This window comes from Dendrobates tinctorius, unplaced genomic scaffold (genome assembly GCF_039654945.1).
Source record: "Dendrobates tinctorius isolate UK_male_01 unplaced genomic scaffold, ASM3965494v1 ptg000154l, whole genome shotgun sequence".
Taxonomy (NCBI): Eukaryota; Metazoa; Chordata; class Amphibia; order Anura; family Dendrobatidae; genus Dendrobates; species Dendrobates tinctorius.
This window is the reverse complement of record NW_027361821.1, coordinates 17,219,424-17,245,290: the sequence shown is the minus strand read 5'-3', so window position 1 is coordinate 17,245,290 and position 25,867 is coordinate 17,219,424. Positions and strand designations below refer to the sequence as shown.

At 44.4% G+C, this 25,867-nt stretch overlaps 1 protein-coding gene across 3 annotated transcripts in view; it reads right to left on the bottom strand.

Moving 5' to 3' along the window:
• LOC141050923 (phosphatidylinositol-binding clathrin assembly protein-like) overlaps positions 1 to 25,867 on the bottom strand; it is a 172,373-nt gene that overhangs the window by 59,577 nt on the left and 86,929 nt on the right. For all 3 annotated transcript variants that reach the window (XM_073547625.1, XM_073547627.1, XM_073547626.1), the window contains exons 9-11: positions 21,684 to 21,769; positions 21,353 to 21,476; positions 17,958 to 18,094 (exon numbers count right to left, since the gene is read on the bottom strand). In XM_073547625.1, the coding sequence (XP_073403726.1) occupies positions 17,958 to 18,094; positions 21,353 to 21,476; positions 21,684 to 21,769 (347 nt within the window). The remainder of the gene's footprint in view (positions 1 to 17,957; positions 18,095 to 21,352; positions 21,477 to 21,683; positions 21,770 to 25,867) is intronic.

The following is a 25,867-nucleotide window of genomic DNA, read 5'->3' as shown; positions in this document are numbered from 1 at the left end:
ATTGGTACCATTTTCGGGCATGTGAAATTTTTTGATCGCTTTTTATTCCGATTTTTGGGACGCAGAATGAAGAAAAACCAGCGTTTCATGAATTTCTTTTGGGGGGGTGCGTTTACACCGTTCCGCGTGCGGTAAAATTGATAAAGCGGTTTTATTCTTCGGGTCAGTACGGTTACAGCGATACCTCATTTAGGTCGTTTTTTTATGTTTTTGTCGGTTTTATGCAATGAAAACGATTTTATATAAAAAATAATTATTTTTGCATCGCTTTATTCTGCGAGCTATAACTTTTTTATTTTTTCGCTGATGATGCTGTGTGGCGGCTCGTTTTTTGCGGGACAAGATGACGTTTTCAGCGCTACCATGGATATTTATATGCGTCTTTTTGATCGCGCGTTATTACACTTTTTGTTTGGCAGTATGATAATAAATCATTATTTTTTGCTTCGTTTTTTATTTTTTAAGGGGTTCGCTAAAGGGGTTAACTAATGGGACAGTTTTATAGGGCGGGTCGTTACGGACGCGGCGATACCTAATATGTGTACTTTTATTATTTTTTTTTTTATTTCCAAAAAATGGATTTATTGGGGGAATTTTTTTTTTTTTTTCTAATTTATTTGGCGATTTTTTTTTAATTATTTTTACACTTTTTTTTATTTTTTTTTTTACTTTATTAAATAGTCCCAGGTGGGACATCACTGCCCTGTGACAGATCGCTGATCTGTCACATCACAGATCACTGTGACAGATCAGCGATCTGACACCGGCACTGCAGAAGGCTTCATCATGCCTGCGCTTTGCAGGCACTGAGGAAGCCAGCTTCCTCAGGCCCCCGAAGGCCCCCATCGCCATCTTGGATTCGGGGGCCTGGAGGAAAGGAGTCCCCCGCAGCAGCGCTGCACATTGCGCTGCCGTGGGGGGCTCAGGGAAGCACGGAGGGAGCCCCCTCCCTGCCGATGCTTCCCTTTAACTCCCGGTACACCGCGATCATGTTTGATCGCGGTGTGCAAGGGGTTAACGTGTCGGGGGCGGTCCGTGACTGCCCCTGACACATTGTGCCGGGTGTCAGCTGTGATAATCAGCTGACACCCGGCCGCGATCAGCGGCGCTCACCACGTGGGCGCCGCTGATTGCGCCCGACGTACTATCCCGTCCATGGGCATAGGGGCCCAGGTCCCATGGACGGGATATACCGTCGGATGTCAGGAAGGGGTTAAGCTAATGTCAAAACAAGAGTTCATCGCAAAATATCAAGTCTTGAGGTCTGAGGCATTCCAACTTGAACAATTTTTTCATTTCCTGGAAAACGGTTGGCTCCTCAAACGTACAACCTACAACGTACGAATTAAAATGTCTATATGACCCACTTGGCAATGGCCTTATATCCCATTGTTATTCTATATTTAACAAACCCAGAGATGGCCCGAAATTGAAGACCATGGAGCAATGGAAGGCAGACCTACGAATCTCCCTCACATCTCAAAGGTGGTTCAGGTGTTATGAAAATATAATGAGGGGTAGTAATCAAGTTTCACTTACTGAGACATCTCTTAAATTGCTCTTTAGAATACACTATGTACCTAGCTTCCTGCACAATATTTACCATTTAGTCCCTGGCAATTGTTTTAGAGGGTGCACTGACGATGGAGATACTCTCCATATTTGGTGGACATGTCCGACAGTAAAGTCTCTGTGGAAAGATGTAGTAAAATTAATTAATAATATCTTGGGTAGGAAATTACCTCTGTCACTGTCAGGTCTTCTGCTGGGGACAGACCAACCAATGCTAACAATAGGACTTGCAGTCTTGTTGATTTTATTGCTATGGCAACAAGAAATCACATGGCTAGCAGATGGAAAACCAGTACGCTCTCAATTATGCAGGTGAAGAGAAGGGTCAATTTGATAATGTTATACGAGAAAATAGAAGCCATCAGATCTGATTCTTTTGATAACTTTCGAGGTATCTGGGATCCTTGGATTCAGGCACATAGAGATGATGACCTTTCCAAAAAAATATCTTTATCTATATAATATACTGGCATGGTAGTGGCTCCTTACAATTAGAAACTCTAAAACAGGTACACTGGTATCCCACGTTTGTATATCTCGCATTATCGACACTCACTTTAAAATCCCCACTTTCCCTCCCCATCCCATTAAGTCTAACTTAGTTGTGTTATATTTGTCTTTCTACACATATTCTAAGCGAAGATTTTGTAGACAAGGATACCGTATGACTTTAAGTGCCTTTTTTTCTACGTATTTCCCCCTGCGTGGGGATCCTTGTACTCTATCTAATGTGACTGTATTTCATGTTAAGTGATGTTTTCATTTCAATAAAATTGTTGAAACTAAAAGTTTAGTAATTACAACACATAAAAAAGCACTCTGCCACTCCTGTGGTGAACTATATCTCCCAGTATGCCATAGGATCTGCAGGACATGCTAGGAGTTATAGTTCTCCTATGGGATCTTAAGGCGGCAATCCAGTATTATTTTTCAGTGCTGGAGTGGTGGTTTAAAGGGAATTTGTCACCCTTTTTTTTGCCCTATCAGCTGCCGGCATAGACATCAGGGGCTTATCTACAGCATTCTGCAATGCTGTAGATAAGCCCCCGATGTAATCTGAAAGATAAGAAAAACACGTTATATTATACACACCGAGGTGGGCGGTCCGGTCCGATGGGTGTTGCGGTCTGGTCCGGCGCCTCCCTTCTTCATGCGATGACGTCCTCTTCTTCCGTCCTGTAATGGCTCCGGCACAGGCACATTGCTCTGCCCTGTTGAGGGCAGAGCAGAATTCTGCAGTGCAGGGCAGAGCAGTGCGCTTGCGCCGGAGCCATTACAGGACAGGAGAAGAGGACATCATCGCATGAAGAAGGGAGGCGCCGGACGTGAAGGCGACACCCATCGGACCGGACCGCCCACCTCCGTGAGTATAATATAACGTGTTTTTCTTCTCTTTCAGGTTACATCGGGGTCTTATCTACAGCATTACAGAATGCTGTAGATAAGCCCCCGATGTCTATGCTGGCGGCTGAAAGGCCAAAATAAAGGGTGACAGATTCCCTTTAAATATAAACCCTGTGTCCCCCCGTTCTTATACTCACCTTCCAGCGTCTTCATATAGTACTTTACAGACAACGCACTGGTTCCGCAGCACCATCTTCTACCCGTAGCTTCCAACCTAATAACATACTATTTTATATAATAACACCACATATAATAGTATGTTATTTGTTATTAAATATTTTTATTTTTTTTGCTTCAAATATTTTTTTCCTTATTTTACACCTCTAAAACCTGGGTGCGTCTTATAGTCCGAAAAATACGGTAAATAAACACGGTACCACTGAAAATTACATCTTGTCCTGCAAAAAACAAGCCGCCACACAGCTCCATCAGCGGAAAAATAAAAAAAGTTATAGCTCTCAGAATAAAGTGATGCAAAAATAATTATTTTTTCTATAAAAGAGTTTTTACTGTATAAAAGCGTCAAAACAAAGTAGAAATGCGGTATCGCTGTAATCGTACTGACCCGAAGAATAAAACTGCCTTATCAATTTTCGCACACGGATCAGCATAACCCCCACCCCAAAAAAATTAAATTTTTGAATTGCTGGTTATTGTTTATTCTGCCTCCCAAAAATCGGAATAGAAAGCGATCAAAAAAATGTCATTGCCCGAAAATTGTACCAATAAAAACGTCAACTAGTCACACAAAAAACAAGACCTCACATAACTGTGTGCCAAAATATGGAAAAATTATCACTCTCAAATTGTGGTGATGCAAAAACTATTTTTTGCAATAAAAAGCGTCTTTTAGGGGGTGTGGTCTAGCTCTTGCCATGTGAGGAAGCAGGAGACTTGAGCTCCCACAAGACTTCCCAGAAAAGTGACTATAAAGCGGACTTTGAGGTTCCAAACTATCCTCTTTTACTGTGGGACTATTGCTGCTTGCCCCAGGATCATCTGGGGACCTAAATCAGACCTTTAGGACCAAGCAAACTTTTCCATCATAGAAAGTAACAGGATTACACTGCTTCCCTATCCAAGATGTCTGCCATTCTGTCCTTGTACAGATAAAGCCAGGAGAAACGTTCCCCCCTCCCCTTATGTGGGCGAGTACCTGAATTTGCCTATATACATCAAAGTACTTTGCATTACCTTTCTGAAGAAAGAAGATTTGCATATATAAAGAGAATCCCTGGTTCATAGACTTATCCTGTGGATTCAAAGCAGTCAGATAAATAGGTGACTGTGCCTCCATCTGCCTAGTTTGCATAAGGGACATAAGGAGCATTAGACTTTATTGATCTGCTTTATTTACAGCCAATCTCATATTACATAAACTATAGAGCTCACTGTGGTATATACTGTGATCTGTACTAAAGCCCCCGTTACACACTGCGATATCGCTAGCAATATCGCTGTAAAGTCACCGATTTTGTAACGTAGCAGCGATATTGCTAGCGATATCGCTACATGTGATACTTACCTCCGACCGGCTCCCCCGCTGATTATCGCTGGTCGTGCGAGAACGTCCTGGACCATTTGTCTTCGGGCGCTTCCTGCTGGGCTTCCTGTGGCGCCGACGAGCGACGCGTGGAAGGACGTCAGGATCGTCGCGTCTGACAGGTAAGTAGCGACCCCCGACCCCAGCGATGTCGCTGGTGAGATCTGCCTGTGTGGCAGCTCACTAGCGACCACTTAGCGATGCACCAGCGATCCAAATCGTTGTCGGGATCGCTGGTGTATCGCTAAGTGTAACGGTACCCTAAGTCAGCACAGAAGCCACATCAGCAGGGAGTCCCAATGTGTGATCTGAGGCGTAACTCCTAAGGATCTGGATCACAGCTCTCCCCTCCGTTTCTGCTCCGGAGACACTGTACAGCCCTCTGCTTTCCCTCCGGCAGCCATTACAGCAGAACTGCCTCACACAAGAGCCTGCAGGGGACTCTGCAGAGCTGACAGCCTTCCTACGAACACACAGGATTCAAGACTGGATCTTCAAAGAAAGCTAAAAGTAGACTGCCCCCATAGTTAGAAGAAAACCCCGCAAACAAATCAGAGGCGCTTATTTCTGCCTATCTTGGACTAAAGGCACTTCCAAGATTGTGATTTGTGATCCACCTGATCAGTCCCTGTAAAAATGTATCCAAAATATCCATAGTTAATCCCCTGGTACTGTTATATAGGGCACAGTGCAGAAGAAGCACTGTCCTATTATTATACCTGGCTATTATTGGGATTCTAGCGACACCTAGAGGCGACGCATAAAAATTACAATATAACCCTAAAACAATACCGTGGCTAACCGGAAAATCCCCTCAGGCCAAACGCTTACACCAAACAAAAAACACAATAATCTGAATCGAAATTAATATGGAAAAAGAGATTCCTAATAGCATAAAAGGATATCTAATAAGTGGAAATATAACCACAAACGAGAGGATTTTTGATAAATATATTCAATTTTATTGCACATATATTATAAAGATATACATAGCGTTCATCAGGCTTGGTTCCCAGTTTGACTGTAGACTCTAGCCCTGCGATGCTTATTGTCTGTCTGGCACTGTAATTTCTGTCTGTTTATTTTGCCATTTTTTGCTTGGCTGCTATTTTTATATCTACCTCATCATAAACGCTATGTATATCTTAGAATCATAGAATCGTAGAGTTGGAAGGGACCTCCTGGGCCATCTGGTCCAACCCCCTGCTCAAAGCAGGATTCGCTAAATCATCCCAGTCAGATGTCTGTCCAGCCTCTGTTTGAAGACTTCCATTGAAGGAGAACTCACCACTTCTCGTGGCAGCCTGTTCCACTCATTGATCACTCTAACTGTCAAAAAGTTTTTTCTAATATCTAATCTGTGTCTCCTCCCATTCAGTTTCATCCCATTGCTTCTAGTCTTTCCTTGTGCAAATGAGAATAAAGTTGATCCTTCTACAATGTGACAGCCCACATAATATATATGTGCAATAAAATTGAATATATTTATCAAAAATCCTCTCGTTTGTGGTTATACTTCCACTTATTAGATATCCTTTTATGCTATTAGGCATAAAAATTACAAATAGCCCTTGAAAACCCCCTCTCTTCCTCACAGGACTCTGTGGTTGGAGCCATTGTTAGACTGGGCTTCTGCCCTCAATGAATAAATAAATGACTAGGAAACATGGCGAGGGCTTGCTGATGATGGGCAGGGATTGACGGTTTAATTATCTCATCCCCCCGATTCCCCCGAAATATATGAGTTAATAATAGACGTGATCATCTATGGGAAAGAATGGATGGACAGTCAGGCGAAACGTAACTAAACATGAGGAGTCTTCCTCAGAGGATATGAAGCGTTTTCTCAACCCTGCCCCACAGGTCAGGAGCACACGATCCTCATGTTCCAAGACGGCTATCCCCCCCCCCAACGGGGTCATCGAGCTCACGTAGATCTCCTACAAAATCCATGGGAGATTGCGACGAGAACCCTGCTGTCAATGACGAAATGAGTGTAATTGAGCTGACTAAATATATAAAGGCCCTGCCTACCAAATCTGACTTGGAGGGGTTTGCTTGCAGACTCGAAAAGTCGAATAAAAAAAAGAGAAACAATTTGAAGGCAGTATTTACTTCCCGAATAGAAGATGTGGAAAAAGCCCAAGAGGACGTTCACTACAAACTTCAGGCCTACAGAGAAGTTATAACTGAGCATACCCTTAAAATAGAGGAGCTTGCATCTGGCTTGGAGGACTTGGAAAATCGTAATAAGAAATAACATCCGTATTCGTGGTCTTCCTGAATCAATTGGTTTCTCTGACCTAGATAACACGGTGCAAAAGATTTTTTTGGAGATCCTTGACGATGCTGGGGACAGCTCAATCGAATCTGACAGACTCCATAGGTCCTTAGGGCCCAAACCCACCTCTGAAACCCGTTCTTGTGATGTCATTTGTAGAGTACACTACTACAGAGTTAAAGAGGCCATAATGACCGCCGCAAAGAAAAAGGGGAATATAAAGTTCGAAGGCCACCAAATCCTGATTCTTTCAGATCTATCCAGGTGTACTTCATCACTGCGCAGAGCCCTTAGACCCTTATTAGCCAAATTAAAAGAAAGCAACATTGCATACAGATGGGGTTACCCCTTTCAACTGATGGCTTTTAAGGGAGGTAAAACGGCCATTTTCCGTCGCATTGGAGATCTAGCTCATTTTTTGGGGAACTTTTGACTTACCAATGATCGATCTTCCAGATTGGCCTCTGACTCCCGCTCTTCCTGAGGCTCCATCTAGATGGCTTTCAGCCCAACATTCCAAGAAGAGGAGTAGTGGCAGAAATCCATCAAGCATCACCTGATAGCCCACTAGCCTTTTGTGCATTTTCCCTACAGGGTGCGGGACTGATCCTGATAGGATTGGTTGACAGTTTCGCCTGACTGTCCCCAATATGTTTAACTTCTTTTCGATTCACGTTTTCTTTATAGTTATTAATAGGTCTCGATTGCTGTCCTCTTTTACCTCTGAACATGTGAGATGTGGATGAGATACCCATGTGTTCATAATCTGGGGTATTACGTAGTCTCACCCGTTAATTACATGCAGTGTTTTATAATGACCCGGGAAATGACCGCGTTTATATTCTATATAGAATGATTTCCCTTTGGGATTCACCCCCATGTTTAGGGGAAGTTTTAATGAGTTCTTGCCCTGTTCATTTGGGGGGACCCCTCGGGTGGGGGGGGGGGTTCCTGTCCGGTTTCGGCTTTCTCCCTCCTGGAGTGGTGCAAAGGTAGTAGACTACCAATGCCGGCAACGGTAGTAAACACTGTAAGAAATGTTTATTTCTGTAAACTGTTACTCTCTTTTATGCTTTTTCTAACTTCTCTTACCTTCATCTATCTCTTTCTCTCTCCTTTCCCTTCCCAATACCCCTTTTTGTTTGACCTTCCACTTTTACTGGGGATACCTATCAAGGGCAGACATTTAGAGGCGGGCTGGTGTAGGTGAGAATCTAGACTATGGATAAAATCAAATTTTGTTCCTTTAATACTAGGGGGCTCAATGTTCTGGAAAAAAGAAGGCAAATATTGTACTCTAACCATAAACAACGAATCTTGGTTCTTTTGCTACAGGAGACCCACTTCAAATCTGGATCTATACCTCAGTGTTCATCAAAATACTACCCTAAGTTGGCTCACGGTCCGAATCCGCATTCCAATCCCAGGGGGGGGGGTCTCTATAGCTTTTCACAGCTCTTTTATGCCAGATATCGTTGACTCCGGTAATAGATTCCGAAGGCAGATTTATCTTCCTGATGATCTCTTGGGGATCTGGTAAACTCGTAATAGCCAATGTGTATTTCCCGAACCAGGGCCAGCAGAAGTTTGGTGCGGAGTGCAAAAGACGTCTTGCAGAGTTTGCTGGCTCCTCTCCTGTGATCCTCGGGTGTGACTTCAATACTCCCATGAACACCACTGTTGATGCTTCCTCGAGTAAGTCCTCCTACTCCTCTTCTTCCATCACCCATATAAAAAACAGATGTTTGGCCTGAGGTTGGTAGATGTGTGGAGGGCTCTTCACCCTGACTCTAGAGACTTCAGCTTTTTCTCAGGGGTCCACAATACTTATAGTAGAATTGATTATTTTTTTTATATCACACAGTTTGCTTGATTGGGCCGGGTTAATGTGATAAACATGGACTTATTGCCCTGTCTCCTGTACTATTTCCAAGCAATCCCTACTTTCCGGCGGGACTATGTAGGAAAAAAGTTTTAAATAAAGATAAAAGCTGTCGCCAAATAGTCTATGACTATGTGACTCGATCAGGAATTAAGTCGTTACAGGATATTTTCTCAGACGAGGAACCACCAGCTGTCAGAAACTTGATCCCCAGATATTGGGAACAGATAGTCACCTTCTCGTTCTGAGTTTGTCGCTGAGCTTAACGATATCTATAGAATGGAGCAAATGATAGGCCAAATAGTTGGCGACAGAGTCTATAACACTTGGGCTCCCTGGCTTATTTTTAGAGAGACCCCCGGGTTGGAGGTATGGGTATCGGGACTTGGAGGTATGGGTATCGGGACGCTGATGATTCTCTTCAATACATGAACACCCCTTTGATTTGACTGGATGGTTTTCGGGGCACCCTGGGTTCCTGGATGGTCTTCCTGGATCTTGACTCCCATCGGAGTGATCGGAGGATCTATGGCATGCCTCAATCCCATTTCTAATTTGTAATTCCTATTTTTTACAATCATTTAATCCCCTCCCCTTTTCTTTTTTCTTCTTTCCAACCTGTTTCTTTTCTCCTCTCTCTTCATTTTCTTGTTAAGGTTGTATAAATAACTTTATTTCACAAACATTCTAAACATGTCAATATTCTTTTATTGACTGCTCTACAAACCCATCAATATATTGATTGTTGTCAGTTTAGCAAGTTTTATTACAATAGAAATGATACAGCTATCATTTCTATCCTACAGTTGATAATCTCATGCTGATGTGGATTATATGCTTTCTTATATACCTTACAATAAGCCTGGATTCTGTATTGTATAATTATTTCAATAAACTTGATTTACACAAAAAAGTGTCTGTTTGGCTGCTGTCACACACTAAAACACCCAATATAAATCTGGTATCGCTGTAATCGCACCGACTTGAAGAATAAAGTCGCCTAATCGCTTACACTGCACGAGGAAAGGCATAAAAAATAAAACCAATTCTTCACCTGTTGTTGATTTTTCATTCTGTCTCTCAAAGATCGCATTAAGGCTCGGCGCACATTTATCTTGCACTCTGTGCTGAGCGCTTACACCGGGGTTTCCATGTAAATCTCTGAAATACGTGGATCAGACGGAACCCCCGGCAGAAGATTACCTATAATAAGGCAGATGGAGGCACTGTGAACACCGTCTGACTTTGTGATCCGGCTGTGTCTTTTCAGGATTGCATAAAAGTGCCGTCGGCCACAGTTTTGTTCATTTCTGAAAAGGAAGAGGATGATGGAGTCCAGAGTAACTCTGCTGCCTCATTATAGTGAATGGATCCCTCAGGGGTTTCATCTGAATCATGTCACTCGGAGATTTAGATGGAAACCTCAAAGTAAGTGGTCAGCGTAGAACGCCGGATAACTGTGATCCCAAATGTTATGTAAAATGTTCCCAATAAAAGCTTCAACTCAATCCACAAACAAAAAGTTGACCCTCACCCAGGTCTGTCATCTGTTAACGGAAATATAGGGGGCTTTCACATTACTGGTAGCAGCACAAAGGCTCTGGAAAAGCGAAATGGCTCCTCACCGGCCAAACGAAATTCAGCAAATTCTGTGCTCCCAAATCCAAATTCACCCCTCCCTTCTGAGCCCCACGGTGTAAACCATGGTGTAAACCACATATTGCGTCCACGTTTGGCATTTCTGAAGCGATGACAGACCACCTAACTTACGGGTGCATGCCTCCAGAAGCACAGGTTGGGCATAATGTTCTGGTGACTGAAACGTACTGGTGACTACAACGGCAGTTTGCAATTTCCACTCAGCAACATTCATTGCGGCTTGTTTCTGGAAAATACCAAATGGAGTCTAAATCGTCACTATACCTGTAGATAAATTCCCCAAGGGGTTTAATTTCTAAAATGGGGTCACGAGAGGGGATTCTGCTCTAGCAATTAGGGGCTTTGTATATGGAGACTGCAAACTGTTCTAGGAAAACATGCAGTCCAAGAGGCAACTAGCGGTCCGTTCCTCCCAAGTCTCTGCGTATTCCTGTCACGGAAAACTGGGTAAGCTTAATGAATCGAGTATAACCCGGGTATGCATTGTCCCCTCATCCCTGTTTTTCTATGTGTGGCTCTCTCCCCCTCCCAGTATGGATGGCTCGGCTCCCCCATCCCATCCTTCTATGTATGGCTCAGCTCCCTGTCCTCCTCCATGCTTCTCAGTGCCCCCCCCCCATTCTGCTCCGTGCTCCTCAGTGCTCCCCCCCCCCCTATCATACTCACCATCCTCATGCCATCACTGAACATCCCTGCATCCTCCGTTGTCCTGGGGGTGGCAGCTTCTTCCTGTGCTGAGCGGTCACATGGTACCGCTCATTAAGGTAATGAATATGTCACCACGCCTATGGGAGTGGAATCACGTCCATATTCATATTTGGGGACGTAGGCTCAAAAGCGGTACAAACAGTTAAGGAGGGTGCTGTGTCCCCCAATGAAGTCTCCAAGAAAGATTTTATGGTGAGTACCAAAAATCCCTCTTTCTTTATAGCTTCATTGGGGACACAGGTAAGCATTGGATGTCCCAAAGCAGTCCCAAGGGTGGGAAACAGAAAGAACGTAAAGAAAACAGACTTGGGTTGGACGGTGCATAACCGCCACATGCAGCACCTTCCTTCCCAGACCTGCATTAGACGAGGCATGGGTATGAACCCTGTAAAACCTCGCAAAAGTGTGCAAAGATGACCAGGTCACGGCTTTACAAATTTATAAAGCCGAAGCCTGGTGACAAACTGCCCAGGAAGCTCCCACCGCCCGGATGGAGTGAGCCTTTACCCCCGGGAGGAGGCTGTTTGTCCTGAACGCGATATGCCTCCAATATTGCTGAACGAATCCAACATGCAATAGTGGATTTGGAAGCTTTTTATGATGACCTACAGAGATGACAAATAGGGCATCAGAGAGGCGAAAAGAAGCAGTCCTTGAAAGGTAGCTCAACTTGTGAAGGGACTTCTCCAGTGGATGGACCGGAGAGGGACATAGAGAACGAAGGACAATGTCTTCATTAATGTGAACTGAAGAGACCACCTTAGGCAAGAAAGAAGGAACGGGTCTGCCCTACCTTGTCCTGATGTGGAATCAGAAATGGAGATCGACAGGACAATGTCGCTACTCAACTCTCCTGATGGACGTAATGGCAACTAAGAAGGCAACTTTCCATGACAGGAGAGAAGATGGAATATCTTAAATGGGCTCAACAAGGAGCGCGCTGGATGCGCCAACGACAAGGTTAAGATTCCATGGACCTATCGAAGGACGATAAGAAGGACCCAGGTGGGCAGCTCCTTGAAGAAAAGTTAACTTGGGAACGAGAAGCTAGACTTCGTTGGAAAAGAATTGACAGAGCGGAAACTTTACCCTTTAGGGTACAGAGAGATAGACAACAAAATAAAGAAATTAGCCAGCTCACAGTTTGGAAGATGGTGCCTGGAACTCCGTCCTGATGAGACGTGAACAACGTGAAAATTCAAAAGAAATGTTCCTCGCTTATCTCCCACAGATACTGGAAGGCCTTCTTACGGTGGAGTGAAGACAACAATTTGGTCTCTATCTTTTGTGGTCTTTATCAAAGCTGCTTTGATAAAGACCACAGTCGTGGTCCAAACGCGTCGCTTGTCCTCCAGTCTGCTGTGATGTCCGAGGAGCTTTTTTTTTTTAATACATATGGAATAAAAAAAGAAAATTTTCATACTATTTGGAGTTGGAACATTTCTTTTGAATTTACAGAGATAGACCAGAATCAAGACCCGCTTGTAGAAATCCTAGGATGGAAGGAATGGAAAAATACAGAGACCAAATTGTTGTCTTCACTCCACCGTAAGAAGGCCTTCCAGTATCTGTGGGAGATAAGCGAGGATGCTGTTTTTTTGCCTTAATCATAGTCTGAATGACCTGAAGGGAAAAACCGGCCTCCCTCAGGACTGCGGCCTCAATGGTCATGCCGTTAAACTCAGGCTGTGAACTTTGGTGGAAGAGGTGGCCATGTGAGAGAAGAGGCCAGACTGGAAGCCAGGGAGCGTCCATGAGCATGTTCACCAGATCCGCGTACCAGTCATTCTTGGCCAGTCTGGAGATACCAGGATTACAGGAATTCCTTCCATATTTCTTTTTTACGACTCTCAAAATTAAGTGGAGAGGTGGAAAACATGATGCTCTGCCCATCGCAGATTCCTTGTTACCTCTGCCATCACGGAAGGAAGGAGTCCGATTGTATGCGGACAGGCTGGCATGCGAAGAGGGACTGCCAGCGGCGAAAGGTAAGAAAAATTGCCCTTATCTCCAGAAGACTGATGGGGAGAGCGGCTTCTTGGACGTTCCAATGACACTGCGCTGTGTGATGAAGAAAGACCACTCCCCAACCAAGGAGACAGGCGTCGGTGGTGATGACCTACCACCGGAGAGGGAGAAAGGACTTCTCGCGCAGGACTGAGGCGGATAGTGTCCACCAAGTCAGGGATTGAAGTATGGACCAGTCCAGGGACACGGTGCTCTTTGTCCCAAGCAGACAAGAGGGCCAACGGAAGAGGATGGATATGGAACTGGGCAAAAGGCACGGCTTCCATGGCAGCAATCATCTTCCCCAGAACTCTCATGCCAGATAGGGGGAGAGGAGTTGGAGAAAGAAAGAAAGAAAGAAAGAAAGAAAGAAAGAAAGAAAGAAAGAAAGAAAGAAAGAAAGAAAGAAAGAAAGAAAGAAAGAAAGAAAGAAAGAACTGAAAGATATGGAGGGAAAGTTCAAAGATTTCCAAAATCCTCTGGATACACCAATCACACTGACAGAAATAACAGAAAGGATCACACGGATAAAAGGTAAAAAAAAAAAAAAGCCAGTGGTCCAGATGGGATCCTCCCAGAAATGCTAAAATACAGGCCTCCAGACATCCAGGCTGCTATAACAAAACTATTTAATACTAGCTGAAGAGCCCGGCACTGCCCGGGCATAGTAACTAACTGTGGTTAGGTATAAATGTAAATACTTATGTCCCCCTAAAAAATTGAGAAAAGCAAGGTTAGTGAAAGACTTTTTAAGGGAGGATCTGCATTCAACGCTTTCAACCCGAGAATGCGGCGTATAGCAATGATGTTGCCGTTTGCCCTGTTGTAACAACGGGCCGCATCCAAGGAGGCGGTCAGAAGATATTTGCCGACATGGGAAATCTGGTCTGCCAAATCTGCCATCTCTTCTGGAGGAGCTGCAGCTAGGATACCCTGGAGAAGCATTCTTGCCCAGGCAGACATGGACTTTGCCACCCAGGTGGAGGCAAAAATGGGACAGAGGGAGGCGCCAGTCGCTACAAAGGCTGATTTAGCCAAGAACGCAATCTGCCTATCCGTAGCATCCTTAAGAGATGTACCGCCCGGCAGAGACAAGACGGTCTTGGAAGATAGGCGAGAAACTGGCGGGTCCACCTTATGGGACTCTGCTCATCTACCAACGAGGTCTGGTCTAAAGGGACAAACAATTTCTAGCTGCTTCCATCCCAGGAAGCGCTTTTCAGGACGTTCCCTGTGTTTAAAGCACCAAATATGAACCTAGAACTCAACTTAAAGGTATTTTGTAAGGCGGTTTATTGTAGTACACGAAAAAAGACGTTTCGGTCAATGTGACCTTCTTCAGTTACGTGTGGAATATAGATTGTGTAGAGCTTATAGGCATCTATCAGAAAGGACAATGGAGCTTTAGGCATTGAGGAGAATGATCTCTCTAAGGTAATGAGCTTGTCAGTATATAGGAGAGGGGCAAACATGCCTCAAGATGCGGTGTCCACCGGCCATCTCAGATCACCGTGAGAGGCGTTCGGAGCACTGGTGGCGGTAGACAAATGTGGAAGACCCTCCAGGACCTGGACCAGGGACTGTGATACTTTTGTCATGTCAGAGACCGACTGTGACATGGCAACATCCCACTCCGGAGGGAGGGGTGTGCTCTTATCATGGGCATTAGGGTGCTCCTGTGGGGCAGACAAGGTGTAAGGACTGCAGGACTGGCAGAAAGGGGAAGACTGATCTGAAGACCACTTTCTTTCGCAGAGGGCACAGGCATAATGAATCACAGTAGGCTCAGAGGAGCAACGAGAAGCCTCTGCAAGGTTGGGCATAAGTCGAGCCTAGGTAATAATGCTGAGGGCTATACTGGGGGGGGCAGAGAAAGGAAGGAGAAAGAGGGCAGAGCCTACCCGATGTCAGCAGATGACTGTGAGGTTAGCTGTGTCCCCCTGTGGCACAAGTCCACAGGTTAAATGCAGAGAGGTGTGATGCCGAGGGAACGAAATGTGCAGATAAAGGCAGTGTCACAGACAGGAATACAATTTGCTGAGGCACAAGTTCCGATATAGGATCGGCTGCGCTGTGTCACAGCAAGCATGATGCAGTGCAGTTGGCGTGACTGAAATGATGGCCGGTGAAAGAGAAAGTATCCTTCTGATTGGCTGACACGCCGGGGCACGTGAACAGCCAGGAAGATCTGCCGGCCGGTGAGAAACAGAAAGCGTCCCTCCGATTGGTTGAATCGCCGCGGGCATGTACTGGCTGGAAGAAGGATCTCCACGATAGGAGTAAAAGCGCGCCGAGGAGACGCACGCAAAGCGGGGAGGCGTGGCCAGGTCAGAGGAGGAGAATTTCTGACCCAGCGAGACCTCCTATTGGTCTAAAAGAGTGCTTAATAAAAACTTGTGGTGGTGAGTGGCCGGGGAAGCCGTTGAGGAGGTGCGGCTAGGAAGAAAAGGGGGTTGGTCCCAAGGTCTGGGACCGGCCAGGGAGAAATGGCCACGACTGTGCAGAGATTACTGCACTAAAGCCGCCCTGTCCCATGTAGCTGAATGGGATGGAAATGCTGCTAAGACCTGCTGTGCGCCACTGTGGGGACGTAAACATACATACCTGCAGGGTGGGTCCACGGTTCCGCTTTACCGATGAGGTGGTCTTCAGGAGACCTCAGATGGATGAGGGTCCTGGTATGATATATCCTCCTTCCGCACCATCTCCAGATGGTGCAGAAGACAGCATCAATCCCTTACAAGAAGGGGGAAGGCCACCACTGGTGACCACCATCTTCCACCCAGCCCTCTCCAAGGAGAGGAGTGGAGAGGGGAAAAGGCTTGGACCAGCCACCGGGAATCACCTCTAAAGGCAACAGGCGATTAGGTAATAGGTACTGCCTGCGGGTCCGAGAGTGGACGATGTGGGTGACACCACACTGCTCTCTCGGTCGCATAGGTACAGGAAAACATGGTGAGAAATTACACACTGTTACCCTAAGGAAGAAGAACTTGAAAAACAAAGATAAAAGATTAATAAAAAACACAAGAAACCTGAAAAAGAAAAATGCGGGTCTGGGATCAGATCCAGGTCCGCATCCTACAGACACCAAGCTTAAACTGAGGTACTTGGTGCCTGTCGGTGGGTGTATACTGCTGGGGAGGAGCTATTTTCCGTTTTCTGCCTAGTGTCATCCTGTTAGCGGCAGCAGCAGCAACATACACCCATGGTTACTTGTGTTCCACAATGAAGAGATAAAGAAAAATTGGAAATGAAGTAAAGTTTTGGGGAAAAAAAGTTAAATGTTCATTTTTTTTTTCATTCCAAAAATTCCTGTGAAGCCCCTGAAGGGTTAATAAACTTCTTGAATGTGGTTTTCAGCACCTTGAGGGTGCAGTTTTTAGAATAGTGTCACTTTTGGGTATCTTCTATCATATAGACCCCTCTAAGTGACTTCAAATGTGATGTGGTCCCTTAAAAAAATAATGGTGTTGTAAAAATGAGAAATCGCTGGTTAACTTTTAACCCTTATAACTTCCTAACAAAAAAAAAAATTAGTTCCAAAATTGTGCTGATGTAAAGTAGACATGTGCGAAATTGTACTTATTAACTATTTTGTGTGACATATCTCTGTGATTTAAAGGGAATCTGTCACCCCATTTTAGCCCTATCAGCTGCCGGCACCGCCATCAGGGGCTTATCTACAGCATTCTGTAATGCTGTAGATAAGCCTCCGATGTAACCTGAAAGATAAGAAAAACAAGTTAGATTATACTCACCTGGGGGTCCGGTCCGGCGCCTCCCATCTTCTAGCGATGGCGTCCTCCTTCTTACTTCTGCCGCGGCTCCTGCGCAGGCGTACTATATCTGCCCTATTGAGGGCCGAGTAAAGTACTGCAGTGCGCAGGCGCCGAGAAAGGTCAGAGAGGTCCGGCGCCTGTGCACTGCAGTACTTTACTCTGCCCTCAACAGGGCAGATAAAGTACGCCTGCGCAGGAGCCGCGGCTGAAGTAAGAAGGATGACGTCATCGCTAGAAGATGGGAGGCGCCGGACTGGACCACGTCCCCCCGGTGAGTATAATATAACTCGTTTTTCTTATCTTTCAGGTTACATCGGGGGCTTATCTACAGCATTACAGAATGCTGTAGATAAGCCCCTGATGGCGGTGGCCGTATCTCATAGGCCAAAAATGAGGTGACAGATTTCCTTTAAGGGCATGAAAATTCAAAGTTGGAAAATTTTCACCAAATTTCCACTTTTTTCACAAATAAACGCAAGTCACATCAAATAAATTCTACCACTGTCATGAAGTACAATAGGTCACGAAAAAACTCAGAATCACTGGGATCCGTTGAAGCGTTCCAGAGTTATTACCTCATAAAAGGGACAGTGGTCAGAATTGTAAAAATTGGCTTGGTCATTAACGTGCAAACCACCCTCTAGGGTAAAGGAGTTAACCATTCAGGTGCTTTTAAGGAATTAATGCAACAGGAATGAAAAAAATTTACTTTTACCAACTAAATGTATCCAACTTCCGAACCGGCCAGAAGACCTTAAGGCTGTTATTTGGCCAAGATTGTCATCCCAAACATCAGGACCACACAAACAAAATCTCAGGGCGCCCATGGAGTTAAAGAGGCCACCCCCACATTCTGTTAATCATCTAGATGCTGTAGTCACTGTTTACAGCAGTATTTAAGGAGTTTAACGGCCATGATCAGTGTCAACACTGATCATGGCTGATGCAACAAGTTGTCAGCTGTAGTGTACAGCTGATAGCTGCTGGATTGTCACCAGTCGGAGGTTGCTATTCTCTTATATCGCAGGTCAGTTTTAAGTCGTATTGGAGGTCATTAAGAAGTTATTAGGGCAATGTGTCGTACTATGGATTAATGTTTATATACATGTCTAGACTTACCTATTAGTTGTTGGCGCAGGAGTGGAGAATAAATCCACAGCCGAGGTGGTATTAACACTTTTCCCAGATAAAGTGCTTGGCGACGTTGATCCAGGTGTAGAATTTGAAACTACAGAAATTTCCTTAAGACGTTGTTCCTGTAAGGGAAATAATTTACATTAGGAAAACAAAGACATACTAGGACTCAAGTTTTCTTCTCCAGACCATCATGTCCCAAACATTCTGAAGGGGGCTTAATCAGAGAAAATGACAATACCCCAGTCCTCTGCAGTCCAATCTCTGTACTTCCCGCAAATTTATTTTCCCCTTCAGACTTTTTGGGACATCTGAAAGAAGGGTTGTCAGGAGAATAAAAAGGGGAGAACTACAATGAGTCCTGTGTCATGTCAGAGGTATACCATCCTGAGACCACTCATGTGTGGGGTTGCTTTTCATCCATGGAGGGGCTCACTCACAATTTTGCCTAACAGCACTGTCATGAATAAGGAAAAAAAATGGGATCTACACACCCTCCAAGAACAACTGCTCCCAACCATCCATGAGCAATTTGGTCAAGAACAACGCTTTTTCCAGCAGAATTGAGACCATGCCACAACACAAAAGTCATAACTATTTGGCTCGGTGAACAAAACATTGAAATTCTGACTCCAGGATGAGGAAACTCCCCAGATCTCAATCTCATTGAGAACTTGTGGTCAATCCTCAAAAAGTGAGTGGACAAACAAAAACACTGAAATTGTGATAAACTCCAAGCACTAATTAGACAACAAAGGGTGGTCATCAGTCAGGATTTGGCCCAGAAGCTGGCATTCAGCTGCCAGGGTGAATTGCAGACGTCTTGGGTGGGGGGGGGGAAATCAACACTATAACTATTAAGTCTGTGTATAAACCTGATTTACATATTTTTTGGACTATAAGACACACTTTTTTCCTCCCAAAATGTGGAGGAAAATAGGGGTGTGTCTTAAAGTCCGGATGTACCAGCTCTGGCTGTGGTGTGGGAGCGGTTTCGGCAGAGCAGCATGTCACAGAGGCAGGAGACGGGGGCTGTGGCTAACTCCTGTGCCCGTTCAAGAGAAATTAATATTCACTGCATTCCACGACCATGGACATGGAGGGCAATGAATATTCATTTCTTTCTGGCATCCTGGTATGATTGGCCCCATCCCGTTCCTGGTATGATTGGCCCCATCCAAAAAGATTTATAAAAAAAAAAAAAAAAACCATAACATTACACTTACTTTCCTCCGCTCACTCGCACCTCGCACCGTCTTGCTCCGTTGCCAGCAGCTGCTTAATGCTTGTAAGCAGCGCATGGCAGGGACGTCATGCGCTGGTCACAAGCAAAGCACAGCTGCCGGAATACTCGCAGTGAGTATTCATTGCTCTTCAGTAGCATGCAGTGTCAGCTACAGGCTTCATGCTGCTGCCGGCAGTCACGTGTGCCGACACTCAAGAGAAATGAATGCTCAGAATATTTATTTCTCTTAAGTATCAGCACACGTGACAGTCGGCAGCAGCAGGAGGCTCCGGCTGACACTGCGCGCTACTGAAAAGCAATAACTACTCACTGCTTTATACAATGAAAAGTCCTGGCGAGTATTCCGGCAGCTGTGCTCTCCTTGTGAGCAGCGCATGACATCCCTGCCATGCGCTGCTTACAAGCATAAAGCAACTGCTGGCAACGGAGCAGGACGCTGCGAGAGAACGCAAGGTGGGAAAGTGTAATGGTTTGTTTTATTTAATCTTTTCTGATGGGACCATGCATACCAGGACCGGGATGGGGCCAATCATACCAGGATAAGTATGGGGCCCTGCATACCAGGGCTGTGGAGTCGGAGTCGTGGAGTCGGAGTCGGTGCTCATTTTGGTGGAGTCGGAGTTGGAGTCGGTATAAAATGGACCGACTCCGACTCCTAAAATATATAATAAATTGGGTACAGTAATTCAATGCAGGATGTGCTGAATATTTTTTCATAGGAGTTTGGGAAAGTTATGAAATGTCCTATAAATGGCTGTTCTATTCCTGATCTAAGGCTACATTCACACACAGCGTTTTTCCTGTGTTTTTTGAGGATACGTTTTTCAGCTGCAAAAGCTGATCATCTTTTTAAAAAACCGCATCACCTGAAAGGTTTTCGAGCTCATAGATAATGTTTTCAATAGCAAAAGCAGATTAGAAATCTGCTCTATCCATTTATCCATATCTGTCTATCCATATCGTATCTGTACCAAAAAGAATGAAAACCGGGTAGTACACCAATATATATTCTGTTCTATCGAAATATCTTGATTATTGGATCATAAAAATGATTAAATGTCTGAGGTTCACATTGTACTACAATAAATTTTTCACTTAAATATAAGCAATATGTGTGGGAGTCGGAGTCGTGGAGTCAGAGTCGGAGTTGGAGTCGGAGTCGGTGTAAGGGAAATTGAGGAGTCGGAGTCGCAGGTTTGGCTTACCGACTCCACAGCCCTGCTGCATACCAGGACAGGGAAGGGGCCTGCATACCAGGATAGGGATGGGGCCATGCATACTTGGATGAGATGAGGACCCTGAATATCAGTATAGGGATGAGAGTGATCTTTCCGGCCAGGATAAGGGGAATCATTCACTACCAGGATAGGGGTGAGGGGGCCATGCATGCACACCATGCTAGGGATGAGGAAGCATGTATACCAGGCTAGGGATGAGGAGGCATGCATACCAGGAGAGGGATAGGGATGAGGGACGAGGGGATAATATTTACCAGGATAAGGTTATTAAGTACAGAATTGACCACATTTTTTTGCTTCAGTTTTTTTTCTTAATTTCCTCCTCTAAAACCTAGGTGCGTCTTATAGTCTGAGAAATACGGTATTTGTCAATAAAAAGTTTAAAAACACATGAAATACTTAGATGTTTTTAAGGTTACTAAAGTACAATTATGACTAAAACATCCAAAAACAATGAAGCGGCAAACAAAAATTTGGGTGTCATTCTCAAAACATTTGGCCTCGACTGTAGGAGGCAGCTCTAAAATATTTTCATGTTAAATTATTCAAATGAAAATACCTTTACCATTTCTTCTATTCATTTTAGCAAAAGCATAACACAAGGAGAATGTTAAATTATTTTTTAAAATTCCCCATCCAAAATAAATCTCCTGAAATTCTGTACTTTTCTGACTGACACTTCCTGTGCAGTCAGTTCTTAGCAGTAATCTCATTATCACAGGATTACAATGATATAGATAACCCATTATAAAGTTATCCATCAGGCATATAAGGCATACGGACAAAGGCTGCCATTATGAGACAACCTCTACAAGGTAAACATTATAATGTACAGAGAATATTGAAAGACTCAAGCATGAAGATGTACATGATTTTTATATTTTTTTTGGCAATACCTTAAGTGCTTGAAGTCTGGCTTGTTCCTCCTCTAGTGCCAGCTGTCGCTCTTTTTCATCCATTTTAGAAAAGGACAACCCAGTTGTGGCAAGAGAAGATACCGCACTAGACAAGGTGCTAGCTCTGCAATAAAAAAATATAAAATTATATAGTGTGTCATAAAATATAAATACCCCCCCCACACCATATATACATGCATATTTACACACACAATAATTAAACCTTATATAGTGTGGGGGAAAAAATAGACAAAATGTAGTTTAGGTTATATCCTCTGCTCCGAGTGAATTTCGCTATGTTGGCATTATGAGAGCACTTTGTACAACTCACCGACTAGCAGCTGAGAGTTCCTTTGTTTTTTTCCCTTCAAGGGATGCCAAGTGCTGTTCAAGTGCTTCCAGCAAACTGCTGGGTGCCTGCAGATGAATAGTCATTAATTAGATACTCTGAGAAAAGTTGCTGCAAAGATGTACAAGACAAAGATACCTGCATTTAACATTGTTTTGCCTGCATCTCCTATGGAAAGTATGTGCTGTTGTCCGGTATTTTTAAATTAATGGCCTATCCATCAGTACCAGATCGGTGGGGGTGCGACTCCTGACACCTCTGCTGATCAGTGGTTCCCAGTGCTGGCCTTATGCGTTAGGTGGCAGAGAGGAAAAGCACATCTTTGTCATCTGCATAATGGCCGCAGCGGGGTACTACAGATACACCTGTATTAAAGGGAATCTGTCACCCATTTTTTGCCCTATTAGCTGCGGCCAATGCCATCAGGGGCTTATCTACAGCATTCTGTAATGCTGTAGATAAGCCCCCGATGAAACCTGAAAGATAAGAAAAACAAGTTAGATTATACTCACTGGGGGGGAGCGGTCTGGTGCGGTGGGTGTCACGGTCCGGTGCCTCCCATCTTCTAGCGATGGCGTCCTCCTTCTTACTTCTGCCGCGACTCCTGCGCAGGCGTACGTTATCTGTCCTAATGAGAGCAGAGTAAAAGTACTGCAGTGCGAAGGCGCCGGGAAAGGTCAGAGAGGTCCGACGCCTTTGCACTGCAGTACTTCACTTTGTCCTCAACAGGGAAGGTAAAGTACGCCTGCGCAGGAGCCGAGGCAGAAGTAAGAAGGAGGATGTAATCGCTAGAAGATGGGAGGTGCCGGACCGCAACACCCATTGGACCGGACCCCCGGGTAAGTATCTGTGGAGTCTCCCGGGTGTCGCACCCTCACCAATCTGGTATTGGCAACCTATCCCTATGACAGACCATCTATATTAATGTTCAAAATAACCCCTTTAAGGCTGGTTTCACATTTGCGCTTTTGTGCGCAGCGCGCACACCCGCACACCTATGTTTAACATGACGTGCGCATGGTCTTGCGCACACGTGCGTTTTCGTGCGCATGCTTTTTTTTGTCTTTCGCGCCAGACGCAACATGTTGCATTTTTTGGTGCACCCTGTCTCGGCAAAAAAACGCATGCGCACGCTTGCGCACGGAATGTGCAAAAACAACACATTGAAGTCAATGGGAACGCATGTGTGCGCATGGTCTTGCGCACGGTTGCTTTTTTTTGCGCATGCGTTTTTGAGTGAAACAAGTCTAGAATGTTCTCTAGACAATGGAAAAAATGTCACACCTAAAAACGCATGTGCATAAAAAAACGCAAACGCATGCAAAAACACATGTAAAACGCAAGCAACGCTGCATTTTTTTTTTACGCATCAGCGTGCGCATGACGATAAAAAAACGCGCGTTTGTTTTGCGTTTTTCTTTGCGTTTTTTATGCGCTGCGCAAAAAAACGCTAATGTGAAACTAGCCTAAAAGAGGACTACCATCAGGATTTCATCCAAGAACATTTAGATAGTAGTCTTGAATTGCATCATATGGTAATATGTACTTCTGGTTGAAATCACTTATTATTGTATGACATTCTGATTTGTAACTCTTGTAGTTAGAACAATTCCTTATTGTGATTATGAAATCAAACAACAACAACTTACATGGCTGCTAGGAATAAAATAATACAATTTATTAAGCCACCATAAAAGGAACATCCGAAACAGATAAAGTCCCAAAAACGAACATTATATTGGTGGTTGCGCTTAAAGGGAATTTGTCAGCAAGTTTATGCTTTTTAATAAGAAAGCACCATGATGTAAAAGCAGAGACCCCAATTACAGGGATGTGGTCACTTCCCGGGCTGTGATTTGCTGTTTCAACACAAATCAGTGTTTTAAATCAGAAGGAATTTATCACTACAAGATAACCTTGTGCCTCCTAGTCCAGACTCACACAACCATGATTAGCAGCTCTCTTGTCACTATACAATGTATACAGAAAGATGTGGTGTGTCAGGGTAAAGGGCCTATCACACTTAGCAATATCGCTTTAACTTGTGACGTTATAGCGATATTGCTAGCGATATCGCTGTGTGTGATACTTACCTCCGACCCGCTCCCCAGCTGATTATCGCTGATCGTGCGAGAACTTCCAGGACCGTTTCTCGTCGTCAGCTTCCTGCGGCGCTTCCTGTGGAGAGACGAGCGTGGAGCCGGGCGGGAGGACGTCAGGATCGCCTATTGTGACAGGTAAGTAGCGACCCCTGACCCCAGCGATGTCGCTGGTGAGATCTGCCTGTGTGGCAGCTCACTAGCGACCACTTCGATGCACCAGCGATCCTGACCGCGTCATATCGCTGGTCGGGATCGCTGGTGCATCGCTAAGTGTGACAGTACCCTTATACACAGCTCAATAACTGAGCTCTGCTAGATCTGTAGCAGAGAAAACTGACTATCACAACTTCTGCACCTAGTAAACTATGTGACAAATTGTGGAATCAAGGCTTCTGTCCACACCTTGTGCTGCTATCAGATTACATAGGAAAAACCTGCTGACAGATTCCCTTTAAACATCTGGTTTATAGCTTCAATACACAGCTCCTTAAAATATGGGTCATAATTTAATAACTAAAAACTCTGCAAGAAATACAAATATCATCAGCCATAAAGAGGAAGAAAACAGTGAAATTCTTGTGTAAGGTTTCAATTGGTGGTCACTATTCTTGATAAGAAACTGAAGATCCGGTGAAACCTTTTAGGTGTACGGTATAGTATAAATCGAGGAGCGCTCAGGATACTACCAGTGTAAAGCAGATCTCTCACCAGATGTTACATTATTAAATTAGACCTTAGGAGGCTGTTGCACTTTGGAAATCTATGTCAGAGTGGTTGCATTATCCTTTTTTTTAAGTTTTATATTCTGATATTAAAAGTGAGAATTTTAGGAGTTCAGCTATAAAAATGCTTACTTTTATTACCTGGATTCTGACACCACTGTGACATGAAGATAGTAGATAAAACTCATCAAATCTAAGAACTATACTTAAAAAGGTAGACAGTTTGTATTCTGAAATCTGGTGGCAGATCCACTTTATGGTCAAAAAGAGGGAAAAAGAGCACAGACTGCAACTCCAAATAATATCTTGCATATCAGACAAATCTGCATCACTTCCCAAACCAGCATACTAAGGTAGAGCTTTATTATTAGTGGACTGGAGTTAAAAAGGGAATCGTTCAATAGGATCACCCCTCCTAATCCATCTATGTGGGCATGTAGGGCACAGGAAGATGAACAAAATAATACATTAATATCTGCAAACTGATGACTTATTCCACAGAAATACACGTTTTTACTTTTATGTAAATGAGCTGTTAAGATCTATGGGCTGGACATAGATCTTCTTGGGAATCTGCTTGCAGAGATTATTTTAAAGGGAAGGTGCCATCCAAAAAAATTTTTTTCAGCAATTGAAAAAATGTAAAGAATTAATGTTTACATTTTCTTAAAAAATATTATCGTTTGTTTTTAATTTTGCAAAATATGAAAAATAATTTTAAAAAGTTTGGCATTTCCACTTGTTAACACTAGGGGGAGCAGCTACTGAAATCTGGCACAAAAACCTATGACATCTATAGACACAGTGAGCAGCCATTTTGATGGGGCTTGCAAAGTTACTGACTGTCTTTGCATGTAAAGTCTGGATCAGAACAGGCCATCAATCAGCAGACATGTTTCCTGGATTTCTGTGGAGCAGACAAGCAGACGGTCCATCCATGTGAATAAAACAGCGCTCTTTGTACAATCCCTGGCACCGAACAGGGCGCCCCCCACAGACCAGCACACTGCTCTCCTGAAATACTCTGTGGTGCTGTCGCCCTGCTCCTTCCACCATACATCAGGCCCCTGTCCCCTCGGTTTCACACATCGCCAGGATGGGATCTGAGGAGAGGAATGGGGTCTTCGGTCACCGAGGATGGCAGGCAGCAAGGATTCTGGGAGCAGGGTGACAGCAGCACAGAGTATTTCAGGAGAGCAGTATCACACGGGATAGGATTAGATACACGGCTCAGCAGGCAGCATCACACAGGAGAGGATTAGATACACGGCCAAGCAGTCAGCATCACACAGGAGAGGATTAGATACACGGCTCAGCAGGCAGTATCACACAGGATAGGATT